This window comes from Thermobia domestica, chromosome 7 (assembly GCF_964235325.1).
Source record: "Thermobia domestica chromosome 7, izTheDome1.hap1.1, whole genome shotgun sequence".
Classification (NCBI taxonomy): domain Eukaryota; kingdom Metazoa; phylum Arthropoda; class Insecta; order Zygentoma; family Lepismatidae; genus Thermobia; species Thermobia domestica.
In genome coordinates, this window is record NC_137460.1 from 54407634 (window position 1) to 54427309 (window position 19676).

A 19676-nucleotide genomic window follows, 5' to 3' on the forward strand; every position below is an offset into this window, starting at 1 on the left:
TGATAAAGAAACCAAATTCCTTGAAGATCAATGGACAGCAAGAAAAATGGTTATTGGAAAAGTTGACAGTAAAGAGACAGTAAAACTGGAAAAAAGATTTGAAAGAAAAAGAAACAGCTGTCGTTTTATGAATCTCATCTTCGAAGAACAGGGATGAATTCAGGGGGTAGTCCGGGGGGAATCTCCCCCCCCCCCCCGTTGAAAATTCATTCCCCCGGAGAAACTAAAAAAAAATTCAGTCACAAAATGTAGAAATTACTTCACCCAATTATTTGCTTTTCTTTCCGTGCACGTGCAGACGAAATCCGATCTCTCAATATACATATAAACGACGTAGACCCATTCTATATAAATATTAAACATGTAGGGCGGTATTCAGAGAGAATTCGTTAATCGAAGGTTAGTCACAGACTAGTTAGTAAGCATACTAACTCTTGACTAAGGAAATTGCACTTTTTGGTATTCAGAGTCTACTTTGAGTGCAACTAAAATGATCATTTGAGTATGATTAACTTATAGAACACCAATGCATCGGTGAGTAAAATAAATGTGGCAACTACGGAAAAGTAGATGAGCGCATGCGTGGTCTGTAAAAATGAAAATACATGAATTACGAAATACGAAATGTTGTGTTGCACGCTAAACCGTGGGTAAAAGATTAGTCTCTGCTGTAGATTAATTAGTCACCTGTGATTAACTTCGTCCAATACTACGTCCTAATCAGAGTCTCTGAATACAATATTCATAACCATCCGTTAGTCAACCCTGTAGTATGGTGTTAATCAAACGTCAAAACGACTCTGCATAAGGCCCGTAACATCTAAGATAGAATACCAAATAGTCAATAAAACTTGTATTTCTTAACGCTATGACCGAGTTTGGCAGACCATGAAATTGTTAACTGTTAGAGAAGGGTTTGTATTTTAGTAGGTACTATACTATCGCCCTATATTATATATTAGTAGGTAGCACTAGCACAGATAGAGATAGGAAAGGAAAGATAGGGAAGACCTTTCGATCATTCCATATGATCTCTGATGTCAGCAGACTTCAGTTCTTGAAAATGTAAGTTCTTGCATTATTTGAAATAGAGCGCCTAAATCCTATTTCTCGCATCGGACGTAACAGACGTAAATGAGTTTTACGATTGTTAAAGAAAAAACACTTTGCTTTAATTAAAAATAAGTCAGTTAAAGGGTGAGATTCAGAGGGCATCATTTAGAGCAGCGTTTCCCAACCGGTGTGCCGCGGCACACTAGTGTGCCGCGAGGAAATCGAAACAAAATGTCGCGGCCACGAACGGTCTCAAGGGGAACACTAGACCTTCGTGGTGGACTGGTAGGATTCTCAGTGTTAGAAAGTTGTAAAACACCGATTCTATCATTTGCATTTAAAGAACAACGAATAGTTTGTTCACGCTCCCAAGTAAGCTCTGGTAGAAGTCAAAATATAGGTTTTATATACACGAGCGCTTAACTAATTTATGGGCGTACTGACAGGGTGTGAAGACACCGATATAGAGAACGATAGCCAAGAACAACAAGTATTTATATACCGCCAGAGGATAATTATATCACAACAAGATTAATTCACATCGGGGCCACCATTTATGTGGACCAGGGTTCGAATCTCAATGTAGCCACCATTTTATGGTTACAGATCCTTACCGCTTGCCACCATTTTATGTCAGCGGTGACATATCCTTCCGATTCAGTTATCAAATTATGTGCGTGACGCGGGGTATCGCATGTCACAGGCCGACAACAATTATGTCGCGCGTGCACATTCCACCATTTAATGTCGCCAAAGTATGCCTTGGTGGAGGAGGTTGTTATTAGCACAATAATAATGAATAATAGCAAGAGGTAGCCTTGAAAAAGGCTGTTTATATAGGGACTTTAAATTAGTCCGTGTCAAAGAGGAGCAATGCAGCTCAGATGATAGATGGTTAAATAACATACAGTTTCAATAACAACCAAGTCAGGGCGCAAAGGCGCAGATGTCCATCTCAAGCAAATAGGCTATCGAATGACCACTCGTCAAGGGGGACAGCTTTAGGGTCCCGTAAAATACAAATAACAAAAGCAAGGCGGTTTTCGTCACAATGAGGGCGAGTGTGGTCAGTACGCAAGAGAACAAATGATTACAAGTATTAAGATATTAGCGAGAAGGCGTCGGCGAGTTGGAATACCACTGCTATCAGCCAGTTCAGAATACTTAGCAAATTAGCATATCAAAACATATTATATCGTTATAATTAAACACGAGATTACTGCTCGAATTAAAAGAGATCTAGGAAATCAAAAGTAATTAGCCATTCACACGAACGATATTTAAGCAACAAAAGGTTTCAAAGTAATTTTGAAACTACTTGGGAGGTGATCCCCTTTACAGTAAGCGACTTGATGAAAGATAATGCAAATGACAGTTACATGAAAATATTAAATAAACAGTGATAACCCACCTGAGGTCCGTGGTCCTACCTCCAGGCACTCCAAGTCGAGATGGGAAGACTCCGGGGTTATCTTCGACGTTGCTGTAGCCGTTTCGTACGCACCAGGTAGCACAATCACTTAACAGCACTAAAAACACTATTACGATAAAACTTACTTGTACTTCGAGCGGCTGAAATACAAGAGCAGGATAGACGGACGACGATCAGGACTTCATGTAAGACGATGTCGTCACTGAGCTTCGTACGGGATTAGAAGTCTTCGGAAATTTGGGACTTCGCACAGGCTGGTCTTCTCCTGGATGGATGATGGAATAGAGGTGAGACGAATGGTGAATGCAGTTCCCAGATTCGAACTACGTCCAACAGGATTTCATTCCAAAGGTCATCTGCTATCTCCAGTAGACTACAACATTGGACACGTCGATACGAGGCGTTAATATAGATATTGAGAAAGATTATGAAACGTTCACCAAAAGGAAGTATTGAGATTGTTTTGGAATGACGTAAACAACGCAAGTTCGAGTTAGGAAGAATTTTATTAGCTGGCTCGAATAAGTCCGTGGACTTGATACATTACAGGGTGACTTTCCTACATGAGGTCTTCGATAGATACGTAACTCAGCGTTAGCACAGACTAACGAGTATTGTTTTAGGAAGCATTTAGGTACACAAAAGTTGAGTTAACGAGAGATCTTGAATAGATCCGTGTAGAGCCAGTGCTCAGATTAGGGAAGCAGAATCTGAGTAGTAGTAACTAAGTTTGTAGGTTGATTGTATACTCACAGTGAGAACAGAGGTACTGTCCAGTGGAGCACTTAAGGTTGAATTAGTGATAACACACACTGCTCGTCTCCAATGATGAATCTTTACGAAATGTCCGTGGTGGAAGGAATACCGTCCTTACGCCGTATGATGGAAGTTAACAGTCACTGCCGACACAATAGCACAAGTCGGTGAGGGATGTAACAAAGTTTCTCCCGACCGAAGAACGGGCTATAACAAGAGTGTCAACGTTCCGGCGTAGTTCCAAGTTAGACTGTGGACGATAAGTCCATGTCGTGGAGTTGGATGGAACTTTAACTGAAGGGGGGCATCAAGCGGGAGCTTGTGCCTCTTCGAAAGGTTATCGGAATTCCCCCGAAGGGGGCAACGGGCGGAGGCCCGCGCCTCTTCGAAAAGCTATCGAATAATCCCCCAATTAACTGCCCAATAACTTAATGATCTCTCTAGAGAGATGTACTCACTTTTTGTTTGACCTTATCATTTTCACACGGCACTAGGTTAGGGACGTGTGAAGGCAGGGGTAAGTCAGGGTTTTACCTGATTGGATTTCGAATTATTTATTAAACGAATTTAAGTTTCTGCGACTGCGTAAGCAGGCGGAGGGCGTATCCTAAAAGCTTCCTGTACATGGAAAAATTTATTGATACAAAAACCCTGATAACCTGAGAAGGTTAACATTTGACCTCATGTGTACAAAGAGTCACTTTTAGTTACAGATAATACAATTTACTAAGACAACTTTAATTGCAACATGACTCTCCAGACACATTATATTTTCAATAAAATTTCAAGAGTTCAAAAGTTCAAACTTTGCAAGTGTGCTTTAAAAATTAACGACTTAGGTCTGTGACAATTTATATTACTAAAACGTCCAAAAGCAAAGTGAATAATCAAATTTACAATCGAACACTTGTGGTCGTATTACGGGAAGATGAGACTCTGTGTCATAGTTATTGAATATATGGTTGACTAACAAAATAACCTTTTTAACCTTTAAGTTAACTAAACGAATTTCAGATTAATTCTGTCGTTTCTATTTATTTAAGATTTTGATAACCAAAAAGTAGGAATCTATTACTTTCCTGTAGGAGAAAAGATTATCTTCTCTAGACGAGAAAGGTTATAGTTTAACTGATTCCTGAGCAGACAGTCAGCTGGCTGGGAGGGATGAAGCAGACATAATATTTCATCCAACAAAAAAAAATAAAGACAGCTGGAAGGAAATTGAATGCGCGAAGAGAATGACTAACATTTCTCTGTCCTCTCGTTCTTCCTTGTTTTAAGATTTAAGAAAAAAAAAAATAAACTTGTCTACGCAATTAGAAAAATAATTGTCGTTAATTGTTTGAGTAATTGTGGAGTGTGGCAAAAATTTTGGCGCCAATTGAGATGGCGCGTGTGGCACACTACAGTCGACGCCCCTTAAGGAAAAAAAATTTTAGTTTGCTCCGACAAATCTAAACATTTTTTTTAACTTAGGGCTAATGGCAAATTAAATTTCAGAGTTGGCAACACTTTCATGTTAAATGAGTTTTACTTTGGGTTGGCAACATTGACTTAACCTATGGTAGGTTGCAACACTGTTGTATGTTCGAGCAATACTACATACTAAGGTTAATTAAAATTGAAATAGAACATACCCTAACTCAATATAAGAGAACTCATATAGTATATAGTGACAATTTCATAATAAGTACATAAAACTAAGAAATGACACGATTAGTGAACTTTAAACTACATGATTGGATCATAAACTCAATGATGCTAATCAATACGCTATACCTATAGACATTTACAAAGTATGTATATGAGCTTAAACTAAATGCATTAATTCTTTAAACCTTTATAACTTTTCTCCATATGTACCTTAAAATTTTACATGTAAATTTAAATGATATTCCTTTTAAGAATAATTTCCAAAATTATTAAGATTTTCTGACAAATGTGCTTATAGAATAAAAATAATATGAGACCAAATAATTTGTATGCGATAGCAATATCGAATTGTATTCGCAAAGATACAAAAACAAAAGGAAACAGAATTACCAAATTCTTGTTTATCTACAGAACCATAATAAGGAAGTAGACACATAGTTGACCTTACTGAACCCAAACAAACCATTAAGGGATAAGGGATGAACTTGACCTACTTTTTAGACTCTACGGTACATTTTCTTTTTAACTTTTTCTTTTTCTTTTAAAAAAAAGAACTACCCTAAACCATTAACACATTCAGCTTGGCCTCGAGCTGAAATATAATATTGTCTACAGAGGGGTGAAACCACAGAAGATGAAAGAATTCAAGAATCTGTATATAGACGTATATATATATATTCTTCAGCTACACAACTAACCTTTGAGATTTTTTTTTTTTTTAAACTGTTTCTTGTCCTTACGTTAACGGAACCATTCTATTTGGAAACAGATGTTTCGAGATTGTACCTTTTACACATATGACTAATATATTGTAATCGTAAATTATAGCTACCTTTTAGATGTACGTTTAACCAATTAATGATGCAGATTATCATTGCCTTGAATTAGACAGAATACTATTGTCACACTTTTATTCTTATATAATTAATATAAACGTACGAGGTATTATAGACCTCCTGATTTGAAACATTATCGTTTTCAATACGATTATTATTAGCATGGATGTTGTTGGCAACATCAGTATTAATACTATTATTACTAGCAACAATGTTATGGTGGCTATTTCTTATGCATTTTGTTACTTTAATTATTTCGAATTTATAGCTACAAGCGTTAGTTTTATCAGTTTGTATCAATTGTTATAGAAATGGATAATGAATCCTTTATAATTGGTTTACAAAATGGCAAAGCTTACGAAATAACATGAAAATTAATTCTCTCACAGAAAGAGTTTTAGAGTACAGGTAAAAGACCTTTTGTACATTTATATGGGAAATATAAAATCACTATGCCACAATGATATTATGAAGATACAGAGCAAGAAATTACAGATATGAAAAATATAAGCTATTTATGCGTTAGGATCTTATGAATCCGTTAAATGATGCATAAGTAAGTTAAGTAAGTTACTTGTTACTTCAATTATGTTAGCTTACGAGTCATTAAGGAGATTTTTGAACAACAAACAATAGATAGCTCTAAAATTAATTAACATACTGACTTCTAGTATGGTTGAAATAATTATATTCTTTGCGCGTGGGACGCAAGTTGCACAATTTTTGTTTAAATAGAGTATTCTAGAAAGGGATGATGATGCCTTTCGTACTAATGACTCAACATAAATAAATCCACGAAAGTTTCATGATTAGGCAATTCATAGACACTTCTCGCTTGAAAATAGTAATATTCGAGTTATAATTGAACATTTACAATTAACGATAAAATACTAATGTTTTTAATTCGCGAATAGCTAATTAAGGTGAGCTCGTCCACGCTACTGGACTAGGTGAGCGATTAGAAGACATTTAAACTATCATAATATTTCTATATGTATTGCCTATAATTAAGTATACATATTACCACAAAAGATTTCTCAACACATTATAACTACATTGTTAACAAGCATAGGCGATTATTTGAATCAATATGAGGTTTTTAATTAATCGACATCAGATATGGGTACTTAATCATACTAAATTCATACATTTTCATCCTTGTTTAAGGGCACAAATTATACACAATTATATCGCTACACTTGAATTTCTTACTAAATTCGCTTTACAATTAACCTCTAGATTAAATGATTTCAATTACATATGGCGAGAGCTCGAGAATCCTTAAGTCACTGTTGTAGATCAAACAATTGATCTTCAAATAACAAATTAACGATAATTAAACTTCAGATGAGAGAGTTTTACATTAAGATTTTCCTTTTTGAGAGGGGGCGGCTTGGCTTTTTTGAATGAGATTGGATGACTTGTTACGTTTAGTAATAATTGCATGAATTTCATTAGCAATTTTGAGGCGTCTGATTTTAACGCAGAAAAAGATAATAATGGCTTAATTTAGTAGAACATTTACACAAATACACAATTAACTCGGCCGTGGGCAACTTTACTAGGCTTTCTGGTGCGGACAACCTTTTACTCAAGGGAGAATGAATGGAACTGGTCATTGGTGCTCCTAAGATAACTAGTACGTAATGAAATAACACATAATACTAACTTCAATATACCTGAAAGATTTTCTCGCTTGACAATAACCTTGGAGCGGATGGCGCTCGGAATCACTTTCATTCATCAGAAAACTTACTCAGTATAGCAGGCCTGTTCAGAAGGGGCCGCTTATTAGCACTTTTACCACATTTACATATTTCTGCAAAGGAAACAAGACACTTGGCCTCCTTTTCCCTTGCTTTTATTCGCCTTTTAATCGCATTTTTGCCTTCTGGGAGAAGACAGAGGGGCTGCAAGAAAATGCGCCCAGGTCGGTAAATTTACGGACCTATTGAATCAACATAAGCATGGCTGGACCTAGACTGACGCAAAGAGGTGTGGTCACTCCGAAAAGATGACGACAGCTGTTTTACGCGAGTAGGCAGCAATTCGCAATCGCTATTTCGAGGACAGTTTGAAGGCACTGTCGATAGCAATTTAGCACAACAGGGAGATATGTATTCTACATATCAAATGCAATCTATAAGAATTTCAACAAGATGCGAGGGGATTACTACTTAACCCAAAACACTACAATTGAAAATGAGCGAGATTATAAATTGAGCGGAAACACCTGAGTTTGATAATTATGTCACATGGGCTGACGACATTTTTACGTCCGACACAGTTGCAATTAGATTTTCGAATTGATACTTTCCACATTACTTTAATACTATACGGCCTTTGCAATACAAAGAGATTTAACTAGAACGGTATACTACATTTTCATTAATTAATAGGTTTCAATATTCCTGAACAAACATACATGAATGCACGCAATTTCTCATTTCATGTCTAATAATACTCATAAATGGAGACATTTTCCTTGAAAAGTTCTACGTTTGCCGCAAGGTTTAGATAACTTCTGTTTTTGGAAACGATTAAAAACGCTAAATCGTTGTACAACTTCAAAGATTTCAAAGGGTCATCCGTTTTGACACATTTAACTAAACGCAAATCAATAAGAGTTGATTCTAGGTGTTTGACAACAAGATTTTTGTCGACTAGCGGTAATAAAGCAACAATTTGTATTCTCGGATTCGGACCAGAGAATGCGAAAAGAACTGAAGGTCGTAACTCTTCATGATACTCAATTAAATTGGAGAGATAATGTAAAGACATGGTTTTGATGCCGTGAAATATAATTTTTGAACTATTCGCTAGGCTAGTCTGGAAATGTAATTCATACCATTTTCGGAATCTTAAGCCGCTTAGATTTTGAACAATTTCCTCTTGTTCTGTTAATCCGTAAGTGGGATTAAACAATTCAAATTTAGGCAAAACTGAACGTTGCGCAAGTAGGTACTTAAATGAAGAATCTTGCATGAGAACTTTGTCTTCTTTATAGACAGGATAATACAATTTATGATGTCCAAACATTTTGACAACTAATTTTCCTTTCTCTCTCTCTCTACTAAACTACTGAAATACGAACGAGTGACGAATAAATGAACGAACGAGTGGATATCGTCACATACATAAAACAAATTGACTTTCTCTCAATGATCAATGACTTAAGTAATTAAGTTTTACATGAATCAAATAACTGCAATTAACTTGATGAGTTAAGAATTCTCACGCCTCCGTTTTTCTTTACTACTACTATTATACCTTCTTATTAATGTTACTAGGAAGAAGAAAGAAACTTCACCAGTTGAAAGAAAACAGATCGTTCTTCGAAAGGTTGCGGAGGGAAACAAGTATTTCGTTCCGCTGTTTTTTTTTCTTTACAGCCGTGGGTTGACGGCGAACGCAAAAGGAAAGGCTTTCTGTCCAAAAGATTGAAAACTTCCTGTCGCGGTCAATGTTTTCCTTCCTATTTTCTTTCTAGGTGTGAACCTTCTTTGATCTTGTTTTTCTTTATTTACAACTACCACGGGGGGGGGGGTTTGGAGAATAAACGAACAAGATGTTTCTGTGAGTGTTATCTTAACTTGAAAAGATTGGAACAATAAGTTCTGTAATGAAATTATACCTAACTCTTTCTAAATTTGTAAAAAGAATGTAAGATTACATTTACGTCAACAAAGCAAAATGAGAGATTTGTTGTGTCTCTACCATACAACTATCTTGTGATTTAAAAATGAACAAAATCTTTTGAATGAGGTGTGCAAACTATTCAAAAACACACAACTTAACTTGATTTACTTTGAAACACACTTTCCTTAAATTTTAACTAAAATTACAAGATTAAATCAACACAGTATAACAATTTACAAGATAGATTAAATTTTTCGCTGTCACAAGCTGTTACTAAAAATTACCAAAATTAACAGAATTTACACTTGTGATGCGGGTTCGCATGTCACGCGCTGCCATCATTTAATGTCGCGGCCACGAACGGTCTCAAGGGGAACACTAGACCTTCGTGGTGGACTGGTAGGATTCTCAGTGTTAGAAAGTTGTAAAACACCGATTCTATCATTTGCATTTAAAGAACAACGAATAGTTTGTTCACGCTCCCAAGTAAGCTCTGGTAGAAGTCAAAATATAGGTTTTATATACACGAGCGCTTAACTAATTTATGGGCGTACTGACAGGGTGTGAAGACACCGATATAGAGAACGATAGCCAAGAACAACAAGTATTTATATACCGCCAGAGGATAATTATATCACAACAAGATTAATTCACATCGGGGCCACCATTTATGTGGACCAGGGTTCGAATCTCAATGTAGCCACCATTTTATGGTTACAGATCCTTACCGCTTGCCACCATTTTATGTCAGCGGTGACATATCCTTCCGATTCAGTTATCAAATTATGTGCGTGACGCGGGGTATCGCATGTCACAGGCCGACAACAATTATGTCGCGCGTGCACATTCCACCATTTAATGTCGCCAAAGTATGCCTTGGTGGAGGAGGTTGTTATTAGCACAATAATAATGAATAATAGCAAGAGGTAGCCTTGAAAAAGGCTGTTTATATAGGGACTTTAAATTAGTCCGTGTCAAAGAGGAGCAATGCAGCTCAGATGATAGATGGTTAAATAACATACAGTTTCAATAACAACCAAGTCAGGGCGCAAAGGCGCAGATGTCCATCTCAAGCAAATAGGCTATCGAATGACCACTCGTCAAGGGGGACAGCTTTAGGGTCCCGTAAAATACAAATAACAAAAGCAAGGCGGTTTTCGTCACAATGAGGGCGAGTGTGGTCAGTACGCAAGAGAACAAATGATTACAAGTATTAAGATATTAGCGAGAAGGCGTCGGCGAGTTGGAATACCACTGCTATCAGCCAGTTCAGAATACTTAGCAAATTAGCATATCAAAACATATTATATCGTTATAATTAAACACGAGATTACTGCTCGAATTAAAAGAGATCTAGGAAATCAAAAGTAATTAGCCATTCACACGAACGATATTTAAGCAACAAAAGGTTTCAAAGTAATTTTGAAACTACTTGGGAGGTGATCCCCTTTACAGTAAGCGACTTGATGAAAGATAATGCAAATGACAGTTACATGAAAATATTAAATAAACAGTGATAACCCACCTGAGGTCCGTGGTCCTACCTCCAGGCACTCCAAGTCGAGATGGGAAGACTCCGGGGTTATCTTCGACGTTGCTGTAGCCGTTTCGTACGCACCAGGTAGCACAATCACTTAACAGCACTAAAAACACTATTACGATAAAACTTACTTGTACTTCGAGCGGCTGAAATACAAGAGCAGGATAGACGGACGACGATCAGGACTTCATGTAAGACGATGTCGTCACTGAGCTTCGTACGGGATTAGAAGTCTTCGGAAATTTGGGACTTCGCACAGGCTGGTCTTCTCCTGGATGGATGATGGAATAGAGGTGAGACGAATGGTGAATGCAGTTCCCAGATTCGAACTACGTCCAACAGGATTTCATTCCAAAGGTCATCTGCTATCTCCAGTAGACTACAACATTGGACACGTCGATACGAGGCGTTAATATAGATATTGAGAAAGATTATGAAACGTTCACCAAAAGGAAGTATTGAGATTGTTTTGGAATGACGTAAACAACGCAAGTTCGAGTTAGGAAGAATTTTATTAGCTGGCTCGAATAAGTCCGTGGACTTGATACATTACAGGGTGACTTTCCTACATGAGGTCTTCGATAGATACGTAACTCAGCGTTAGCACAGACTAACGAGTATTGTTTTAGGAAGCATTTAGGTACACAAAAGTTGAGTTAACGAGAGATCTTGAATAGATCCGTGTAGAGCCAGTGCTCAGATTAGGGAAGCAGAATCTGAGTAGTAGTAACTAAGTTTGTAGGTTGATTGTATACTCACAGTGAGAACAGAGGTACTGTCCAGTGGAGCACTTAAGGTTGAATTAGTGATAACACACACTGCTCGTCTCCAATGATGAATCTTTACGAAATGTCCGTGGTGGAAGGAATACCGTCCTTACGCCGTATGATGGAAGTTAACAGTCACTGCCGACACAATAGCACAAGTCGGTGAGGGATGTAACAAAGTTTCTCCCGACCGAAGAACGGGCTATAACAAGAGTGTCAACGTTCCGGCGTAGTTCCAAGTTAGACTGTGGACGATAAGTCCATGTCGTGGAGTTGGATGGAACTTTAACTGAAGGGGGGCATCAAGCGGGAGCTTGTGCCTCTTCGAAAGGTTATCGGAATTCCCCCGAAGGGGGCAACGGGCGGAGGCCCGCGCCTCTTCGAAAAGCTATCGAATAATCCCCCAATTAACTGCCCAATAACTTAATGATCTCTCTAGAGAGATGTACTCACTTTTTGTTTGACCTTATCATTTTCACACGGCACTAGGTTAGGGACGTGTGAAGGCAGGGGTAAGTCAGGGTTTTACCTGATTGGATTTCGAATTATTTATTAAACGAATTTAAGTTTCTGCGACTGCGTAAGCAGGCGGAGGGCGTATCCTAAAAGCTTCCTGTACATGGAAAAATTTATTGATACAAAAACCCTGATAACCTGAGAAGGTTAACATTTGACCTCATGTGTACAAAGAGTCACTTTTAGTTACAGATAATACAATTTACTAAGACAACTTTAATTGCAACATGACTCTCCAGACACATTATATTTTCAATAAAATTTCAAGAGTTCAAAAGTTCAAACTTTGCAAGTGTGCTTTAAAAATTAACGACTTAGGTCTGTGACAATTTATATTACTAAAACGTCCAAAAGCAAAGTGAATAATCAAATTTACAATCGAACACTTGTGGTCGTATTACGGGAAGATGAGACTCTGTGTCATAGTTATTGAATATATGGTTGACTAACAAAATAACCTTTTTAACCTTTAAGTTAACTAAACGAATTTCAGATTAATTCTGTCGTTTCTATTTATTTAAGATTTTGATAACCAAAAAGTAGGAATCTATTACTTTCCTGTAGGAGAAAAGATTATCTTCTCTAGACGAGAAAGGTTATAGTTTAACTGATTCCTGAGCAGACAGTCAGCTGGCTGGGAGGGATGAAGCAGACATAATATTTCATCCAACAAAAAAAAATAAAGACAGCTGGAAGGAAATTGAATGCGCGAAGAGAATGACTAACATTTCTCTGTCCTCTCGTTCTTCCTTGTTTTAAGATTTAAGAAAAAAAAAAATAAACTTGTCTACGCAATTAGAAAAATAATTGTCGTTAATTGTTTGAGTAATTGTGGAGTGTGGCAAAAATTTTGGCGCCAATTGAGATGGCGCGTGTGGCACACTACAAAAATTATTAATTCTATAGCAACCAAATTGCTAGACGTAGGAAAAAAATGTATATTTTTGTATTTCACATTACTATGTGTTTGTCCAAACAACGGTTTGTTGTTTTAACATATATAAAAACACTGAGAAAACGTGTATTGATAATTATTTAATACTAACGCATAATAAGAATTACACAATTAATGGACTGTATTTGGTACACAGAAGATTGATAGTTATTCTCATTGAAATGGATGCAATTTGGTCCTCCAAGCACGATCGCGGTAGCGCGTTACACACATAAAGCTCTCACTCCCACACTGACAAAAGATGCTTGGACGCGGCCTAACTGTAAATTTTGAATAATGGGAGGAAAGGAATCAGTATGCGAAACTTCGGGGTAGAGAAAAAGTCACCCCAAGAGCCATCTGTACACAAAAATTGGCACTACATACAGACACTGTCAAAATTGAATATAAGGCTGTTAGAAAAAATAATAATAATTATTTGGCAAAGGACAGAATGGCCCAAACATAGCCCCCACCTTGAAACGCTCAAGTTTCAAAGAAAATAATAACTTCACAAGCCTTGAATCACACAAATCATATATACTGCATAAGACTAATGAATATTAATACGCTGAAACATGAAAACACTATTTACAAATTATAGGGCAGCAGCCAATGCACTTATCACGACACCGCTGCCATGACCTATTTATTTTGGGAATTGAACGGGATCAAACACAGTTTCATAATAGGACGTTTCAGTTCGCCCTGGGCTGTTTTAATTGTAACTACACGCACTGCTCCATCGCTGCCTGAGTGAACTTCCTTGATCCTCCCAAGCTTCCATTGTAGTGGGGGAAGATTGGATTCCTTTATTATCACCATGTCGCCCACCTTCAGGTTATCTTGTAGCGTAAACCACTTTGCCTTTTGCTGGAGGCAGGACAAATACTCTAATGACCAGCGACGCCAGAAATGCCTTACAAGCTGTTGCATAAGCTGCCATCTTCTAAGGTGAGAGAGGTTAGGGGACGAGCAGTCCTTCTCTGGGAGGGCCAAGAGGGATTCCCCAACTAAGAAGTGAGCAGGGGTAAGACAGGAAAGATCATTAGGATTCTCTGACAACAGTGTGAGAGGATGCGAGTTCAGAATTGCTTCTATTTGGGCCAGCACGGTGCACATCTCTTCGTAGTACAATGTTACATTTCCCATTATTCTTTTTAAATGGTGTTTCACACTCTTCACGCCGGCCTCCCATAAACCACCAAAGTGAGGGGAAGAGGGGGATTAAAATGCCAAGTTATTCCCCTTTCGGAGAGGAATGATGTGGTCAGGTTATTTTCCTTGGAATGCGCACTGGCCTTCAACAGCTGATTTAATTCTTTACTAGCGCCCACAAAATTTCGACCACAGTCACTATAAAAATCACTTGGAACACCTCTGCGGGCTATAAATCGCTTCAAAGCGGCTAGAAATGAATTGGTGCTGGCATCAGATACCAATTCAAGGTGTAGGGTCTTGGTAGCGAGACACACAAACAGAACAATATAGCCCTTACCCTTAATACGACTTCTTCCATAGCTGTTTTTCAGAACATATGGCCTAGCGTAGTCTACACCAGTCTTGGAAAAGCACTTGCCGGGATTAACCCGGGATGCTGGCAGTGAACCCATAATTTGAGTATGATTTTTTGTATTGAAAAGCTGACACCTAACCCATTTGTGAATAACATCACGCACTAAACTTCTGGCCCCCAGCACCCAAAACTTTGTTCGCAGGGTAGCCAGCACTAATTGAGGTCCACCATGCAAGGTATTTGCATGCTCACATTCCACCAATAGACGAGTAAGTTTATGCCTTTTGGGCATCAAAATAGGGTGTTTCCTATCCACGGACATCTCGGCATTCTGCGACCTTCCACCAACACGTAAAATTCCATCACTGTCAATAAAGGGAGTTAAACATAACAAACTGCTTCTGCGAGGGAGAGGCTGTTCATTCTACAGACACTTCAGCTCTGTAGAAAAAGCACCTTGTTGCACTACCTTGACCAGGCACAAAAGACTTTCTTCTAATTCTGTCGCGGTCAATGAACCACGAAGCTTCTGTTTTGGGTTTCTGCAATTGTGAATAAACCGCCGACACCAGCTCACCACTCTTTTCAACTTTGACAGGGAGGAGTAACGGTTCACAAGGTCATTTTCGGTGTTTACACACATGACTGTGACACATTTTCTTCTTTCTTCCTCAACTACACTTGAGGCAGCCGGAGTACAAAATGACGCTGGCAACACTGCTTCGCGCATCCACGAAGGACCCTCCCACCACAGAAGGTGACTTAAGAGCTCCTGGGGCATGACCCCCCGCGTAGCACAGTCCGCTGGATTGTCCTTACTCTCGACATGCCCCCACTGGGAGGCAGGCAGAATATCCTGTATTTTCGCTACTCTGTTAGCAACGAAGGTTCGCCATCTGTCCGGTGACTGAGCTAACCACGATAACACGACCATAGAATCCGTAAAGGCTCTAGCTTCTTTCACATTGAGATTAATTGCATTAGCTACTGTTTAGCAGCTTAGCCAACAATAATGCCGCACACAACTCCAAGCGCGGGAGGGACACAGCTTTGATGGGCGCAACCTTAGTCTTAGCCGCAATGAGGCTTACGCCCACACCCCCGTCTGCACATTCTGATCGTAGGTAGGCCACTGCACAATAAGCTCGTTCGCTAGCATCACAATGACCTATCTATCAGCTGACAGCTGACAGCGTCAGATGGCATGATACATCGCGCTACCTTCACCTCACGTAACACAAATAGTGAGTCACAGTATGCTTGCCACACTGCACTGGTCTCAAGAGAAAGAGGTTCATCCCAACCTAAGTTTTCCTTCCATAAGGATTGCAATAGTATCTTAGCCTTTATAGTCACTGGGGAAAGAAGACCAAGAGGATCGAAGATTTTGGCCACTTCCGACAGTACCTTCCGTTTTGTCCACACAGCGGGAGGAGGAGGGATGGATACACTGAAACCAAATTCGTCACTTACAGGTGACCACTGCACCCCGAGAGTCTTAAAGTTGCTTTCTTCACTGAAATTGAAGGGCACATCCATTTCGCGCAAGTGGGGAGGAACGGCCTCAAGCACTTCTGGTTCACTAGTGTGCCGACGTCTTGTAATAATTTAGACGCCGTTGGTGCAGGATATTAAACCCACACAAATTATTAAAAAAAAAACTCATTATAATAGAATTTGGGTGAGTGCGTTAGAAATACAAAAAGCGTGGTGACGACAGTGATTTCAAACTTTTAATGTATTTTGCACAAATATCACTAAACCCATTAGCACACAAATACGTAGAATGATTATATTCAAAATCACACTAGACTATAAATAAATGTAGTAACCCATACAGTAAATTCTCGTTATATAATCCATCGATGAATTACGCCAAATACTGTTAAATGTTCCCTTGAATCACTCGTAGTAATATCTTTTGCCACAGAATAAAAGTTATTTCTGGTAACAGTTTTGGAAATATTAAATAAAAGCTTCACAAACACTGATATAATTACTTAGTCTGTCAAACATAGCCATAGAAATTACCAACTTCATTCCTAGATAATTTTAACACAAAAATAGCTCATATAAGTATTCAATTTTGTCACCTATTCAACTCCATTTGAATATGTTAGTCACTTTCAAGAAAATATCATAAATACTTATCCAGGCAATATCGAAATATCAGAATTCACTAAAATACAAAACGTAATATAACAGAGTCTCGTAACTTTCCATGATATTGCACCATTTACGACTAAATAATAGGAGCATGTGCTCTCGTCGTTGCATTCAATTTTCAATGACCAGAAGGTGATCAGTTAACTACCTCCAGAAATAGTAGTTCCTATTTTAGCCACTCATCACAAGTGGCGCTAGTTTTAAATGATTTTTTTATATATATATAATCTTACAACATGCTACACTAGATAACCATTTTCGAAGCTCAAAACCGCATTCCCGTAACAGTTGAATTAGCTGCTGCTGCAACTCAATTGCGTCCCTCACACTGCTCGCACCTCCGAGGTAGTCGTCCATGAAAAAATCCCGTTTCACGGCTTCGGCTGCTAGCGGGTATCTCTCCCCTTCATCTTCGACCGCCTGGAGTAGGCTTCTCGTGGCAAGAAAGCTAGCAGGAGCGGTACCATAAGTGACGGTGAGTAGGCGGTAGTCCTGTATAGTTTCACTTGGCGAGCTTCTCCAAACAATCCTTTGATAGTCCACATCGTCCTTGTGCACTCGTATGGCACGGTACATCTGTTTAATATCAGCACATAATGGCACACGATGTTCGCGGAAGCGAACTAGAATAGGAAAAATGTCTTCCTGTAACTTCGGGCCCACCATGAGCCTTTGATTTAAGGACACCCCAGAAGTTGTTTCCGCACTTCTATCAAAAACCACTCGTACTTTCGTGGTAGAGCTAGTAGGTTTTAAGACCGCGTGATGCGGCAGGTAGCAGCCTTTTTCGGGGGGCACATTTTTCTCACTTGCGGGGATAAGCTCCATATGTCCCAGTTCAAGATATTCGTCCATGAACTCACGATACTGCCGCTGTAACACAGGTTGTTTCGCTAATTTGCGTTCCGTGTTCAATAATCTCTTAATCGCGATCTCGCGTGATTCTCCTAGTGCTTTCGCGCTACCCCTGAAAGGTAGTCTTACCACATAACGTCCCTGTGAGTCACGGAGGTGGGTTTTCAGAAAATGTTCCTCACAATCCTTTTCTTCTTTGGATAAGTGCGTTTGCTGAGGCAGCTCTTCTAGTTCCCAGAACCTTTGAAGGGCAGAATCTATTTTACATGATACACGGCATGATGTCACTGTCACGTTGCTGACTTTAGAACCTACACTTCCGGATAACACCCATCCCAGTGTCGTTTCAAGAGCAATAGGTGAGCCTGGGGGCCCGACCCGCTTTCCCCCGAGCATGAGAGACGGAAACACGTCAGCACCGAGAAGTATGTCAATGGGGCCCACCTCATTAAAAGTGGGGTCCGCCAACCTTAAGCCTGTCAAATGTGGCCAGCACGTTGCTTCGGGACATGGCTGTTTTGGTAGATTTGAGGTCACCTTGGGCACCACAATAGCCTTAGTTTCGAATGTTTCACAACTTCCACCTAGAGGTTGAAACTTCAAATTCACCATAGCACTAGCAGTTCCTCCTCCTGCTCACGTTATACCGGAAATCCTCACACTGGATCTGATTTTTCGAAGACCAAGTTTCTGCACGCAATTTTCAGTGACAAAACTGCACTCTGATGCGCAATCGAGCATACACCGGAATGGATATGGCACACCATCCTTCCCTAATATTTTCACGATAGCAGTACACAATAGGACATGGGGAACACTGACTTCGGAAGTCACATGAGAGGCAACACTTGTTTCCTGAGATTGTGTTGGGTTCGACGTCGACTCACTTCTATTAAAATGTAATAATGTATGATGTTTCTTATCACACTTTCGACATTTACTGGATGAGCATTTGTCCTTCCAACATGCTTTGCGCATGCAATTAAGGCATAGTTTTCTCTCCTTCACGAACGCGACACGATCTTCTACTGTTCGTTTGGTAAATTCGGCACATTTGTAAAGAGGATGGTCAGAACTACACATTTCACATTGAGTTTGAGTTCGTTGAGCGGTAGTGACATAAGAAGACGCTGATTTCTTTTCGCGGCCTTTCATTGGGTCACTAGTGGCGGGTGGTTGTATCGGCTTGTCATTGGCCGCAACAGCAAGAGGGCGGGCTCTGTTGTTCAAAAATGCCGCGAGTTGCTCAAAAGATGGCTGCTCACTTGAGTTCAAAGAAAGCTCCCATTGTCTACGTGTCTCGTTGTCTAATTTGTCCGCTGTATGGTACACTAAGAGCGCATCCCAATGTTCGATTGGTTGTTCCAACACCTTAAGAGAACGCGTAAACTCCATGGTGGTGTCTATCAATTTTCTTAACGGGGAGACCCGGGTTCGATTCCCGGGGGGAGCTCATGTGGTTCGGATTCCACGTTAATCAGTAGGTCCACGTCCCATATAGCCTCGCTGCTGAAAAGGAACATTAAACTAAAAATCAACTCAACTACAATAATATGCAGCGGTTTTGGATACAGTTTTCGAAAAAGAAAGCGTGTTTTTAAAAATCTGAGTCCTATATTTCATTGCAGTTGTTTTCTATTTTAAAATTAGAATAAAAATAAGCATAATGAATTAACATAGAGGAAAACCAGTGATCGAGCTTTCATCTCTGTGAGAAGATCAGTAATCACAGAAAAAAATTACCATGGTATTTTATATTTGCAAATAATAATAATAATAATATCTATGAGTGTGCCGCGAGAATTCAAGTTACACCTTCACAAGCAAGTTGAAAAAGGTTGGGAAACGCTGATTTAGAGGGATCAGGGAGGAACAGTTATCCTTCCTGGGTTAGAGATTTATATAGAATTTATCAATATAATAGTAGTATATAAGTAAAAGATTCCTATTGAAGGTGATGAAGATCCTGCTCAGTGCCGTGCCATGGGGGAGGGGCAAGCGGGGCGACGGCCC

At 39.2% G+C, this 19676-nt stretch overlaps 4 protein-coding genes across 4 annotated transcripts; all 4 read right to left on the minus strand.

Annotated features, from left to right (window-relative positions):
• Nucleotides 1-13771: 13771 nt before the first annotated feature.
• LOC145689188 (uncharacterized) lies at nt 13772-14278 on the minus strand. The gene has a single exon (XM_081763320.1). It carries the CDS (start codon nt 14276-14278, stop codon nt 13772-13774), a length of 507 nt encoding a protein of 168 aa, XP_081619446.1.
• Nucleotides 14279-14307: 29 nt separating this feature from the next.
• Nucleotides 14308-14964, minus strand: LOC145689189 (uncharacterized). Its single transcript, XM_081763321.1, has one exon. It carries the CDS (start codon nt 14962-14964, stop codon nt 14308-14310), a length of 657 nt encoding a protein of 218 aa, XP_081619447.1.
• A 2057-nt stretch (nt 14965-17021) lies between these two features.
• On the minus strand, nt 17022-18275 carry LOC145689190 (uncharacterized). The gene has a single exon (XM_081763323.1). It carries the CDS (start codon nt 18273-18275, stop codon nt 17022-17024), a length of 1254 nt encoding a protein of 417 aa, XP_081619449.1.
• Nucleotides 18276-18299: 24 nt separating this feature from the next.
• Nucleotides 18300-19058, minus strand: LOC145689191 (uncharacterized). Its single transcript, XM_081763324.1, has one exon. It carries the CDS (start codon nt 19056-19058, stop codon nt 18300-18302), a length of 759 nt encoding a protein of 252 aa, XP_081619450.1.
• Between the last annotated feature and the right edge of the window lie 618 nt (nt 19059-19676).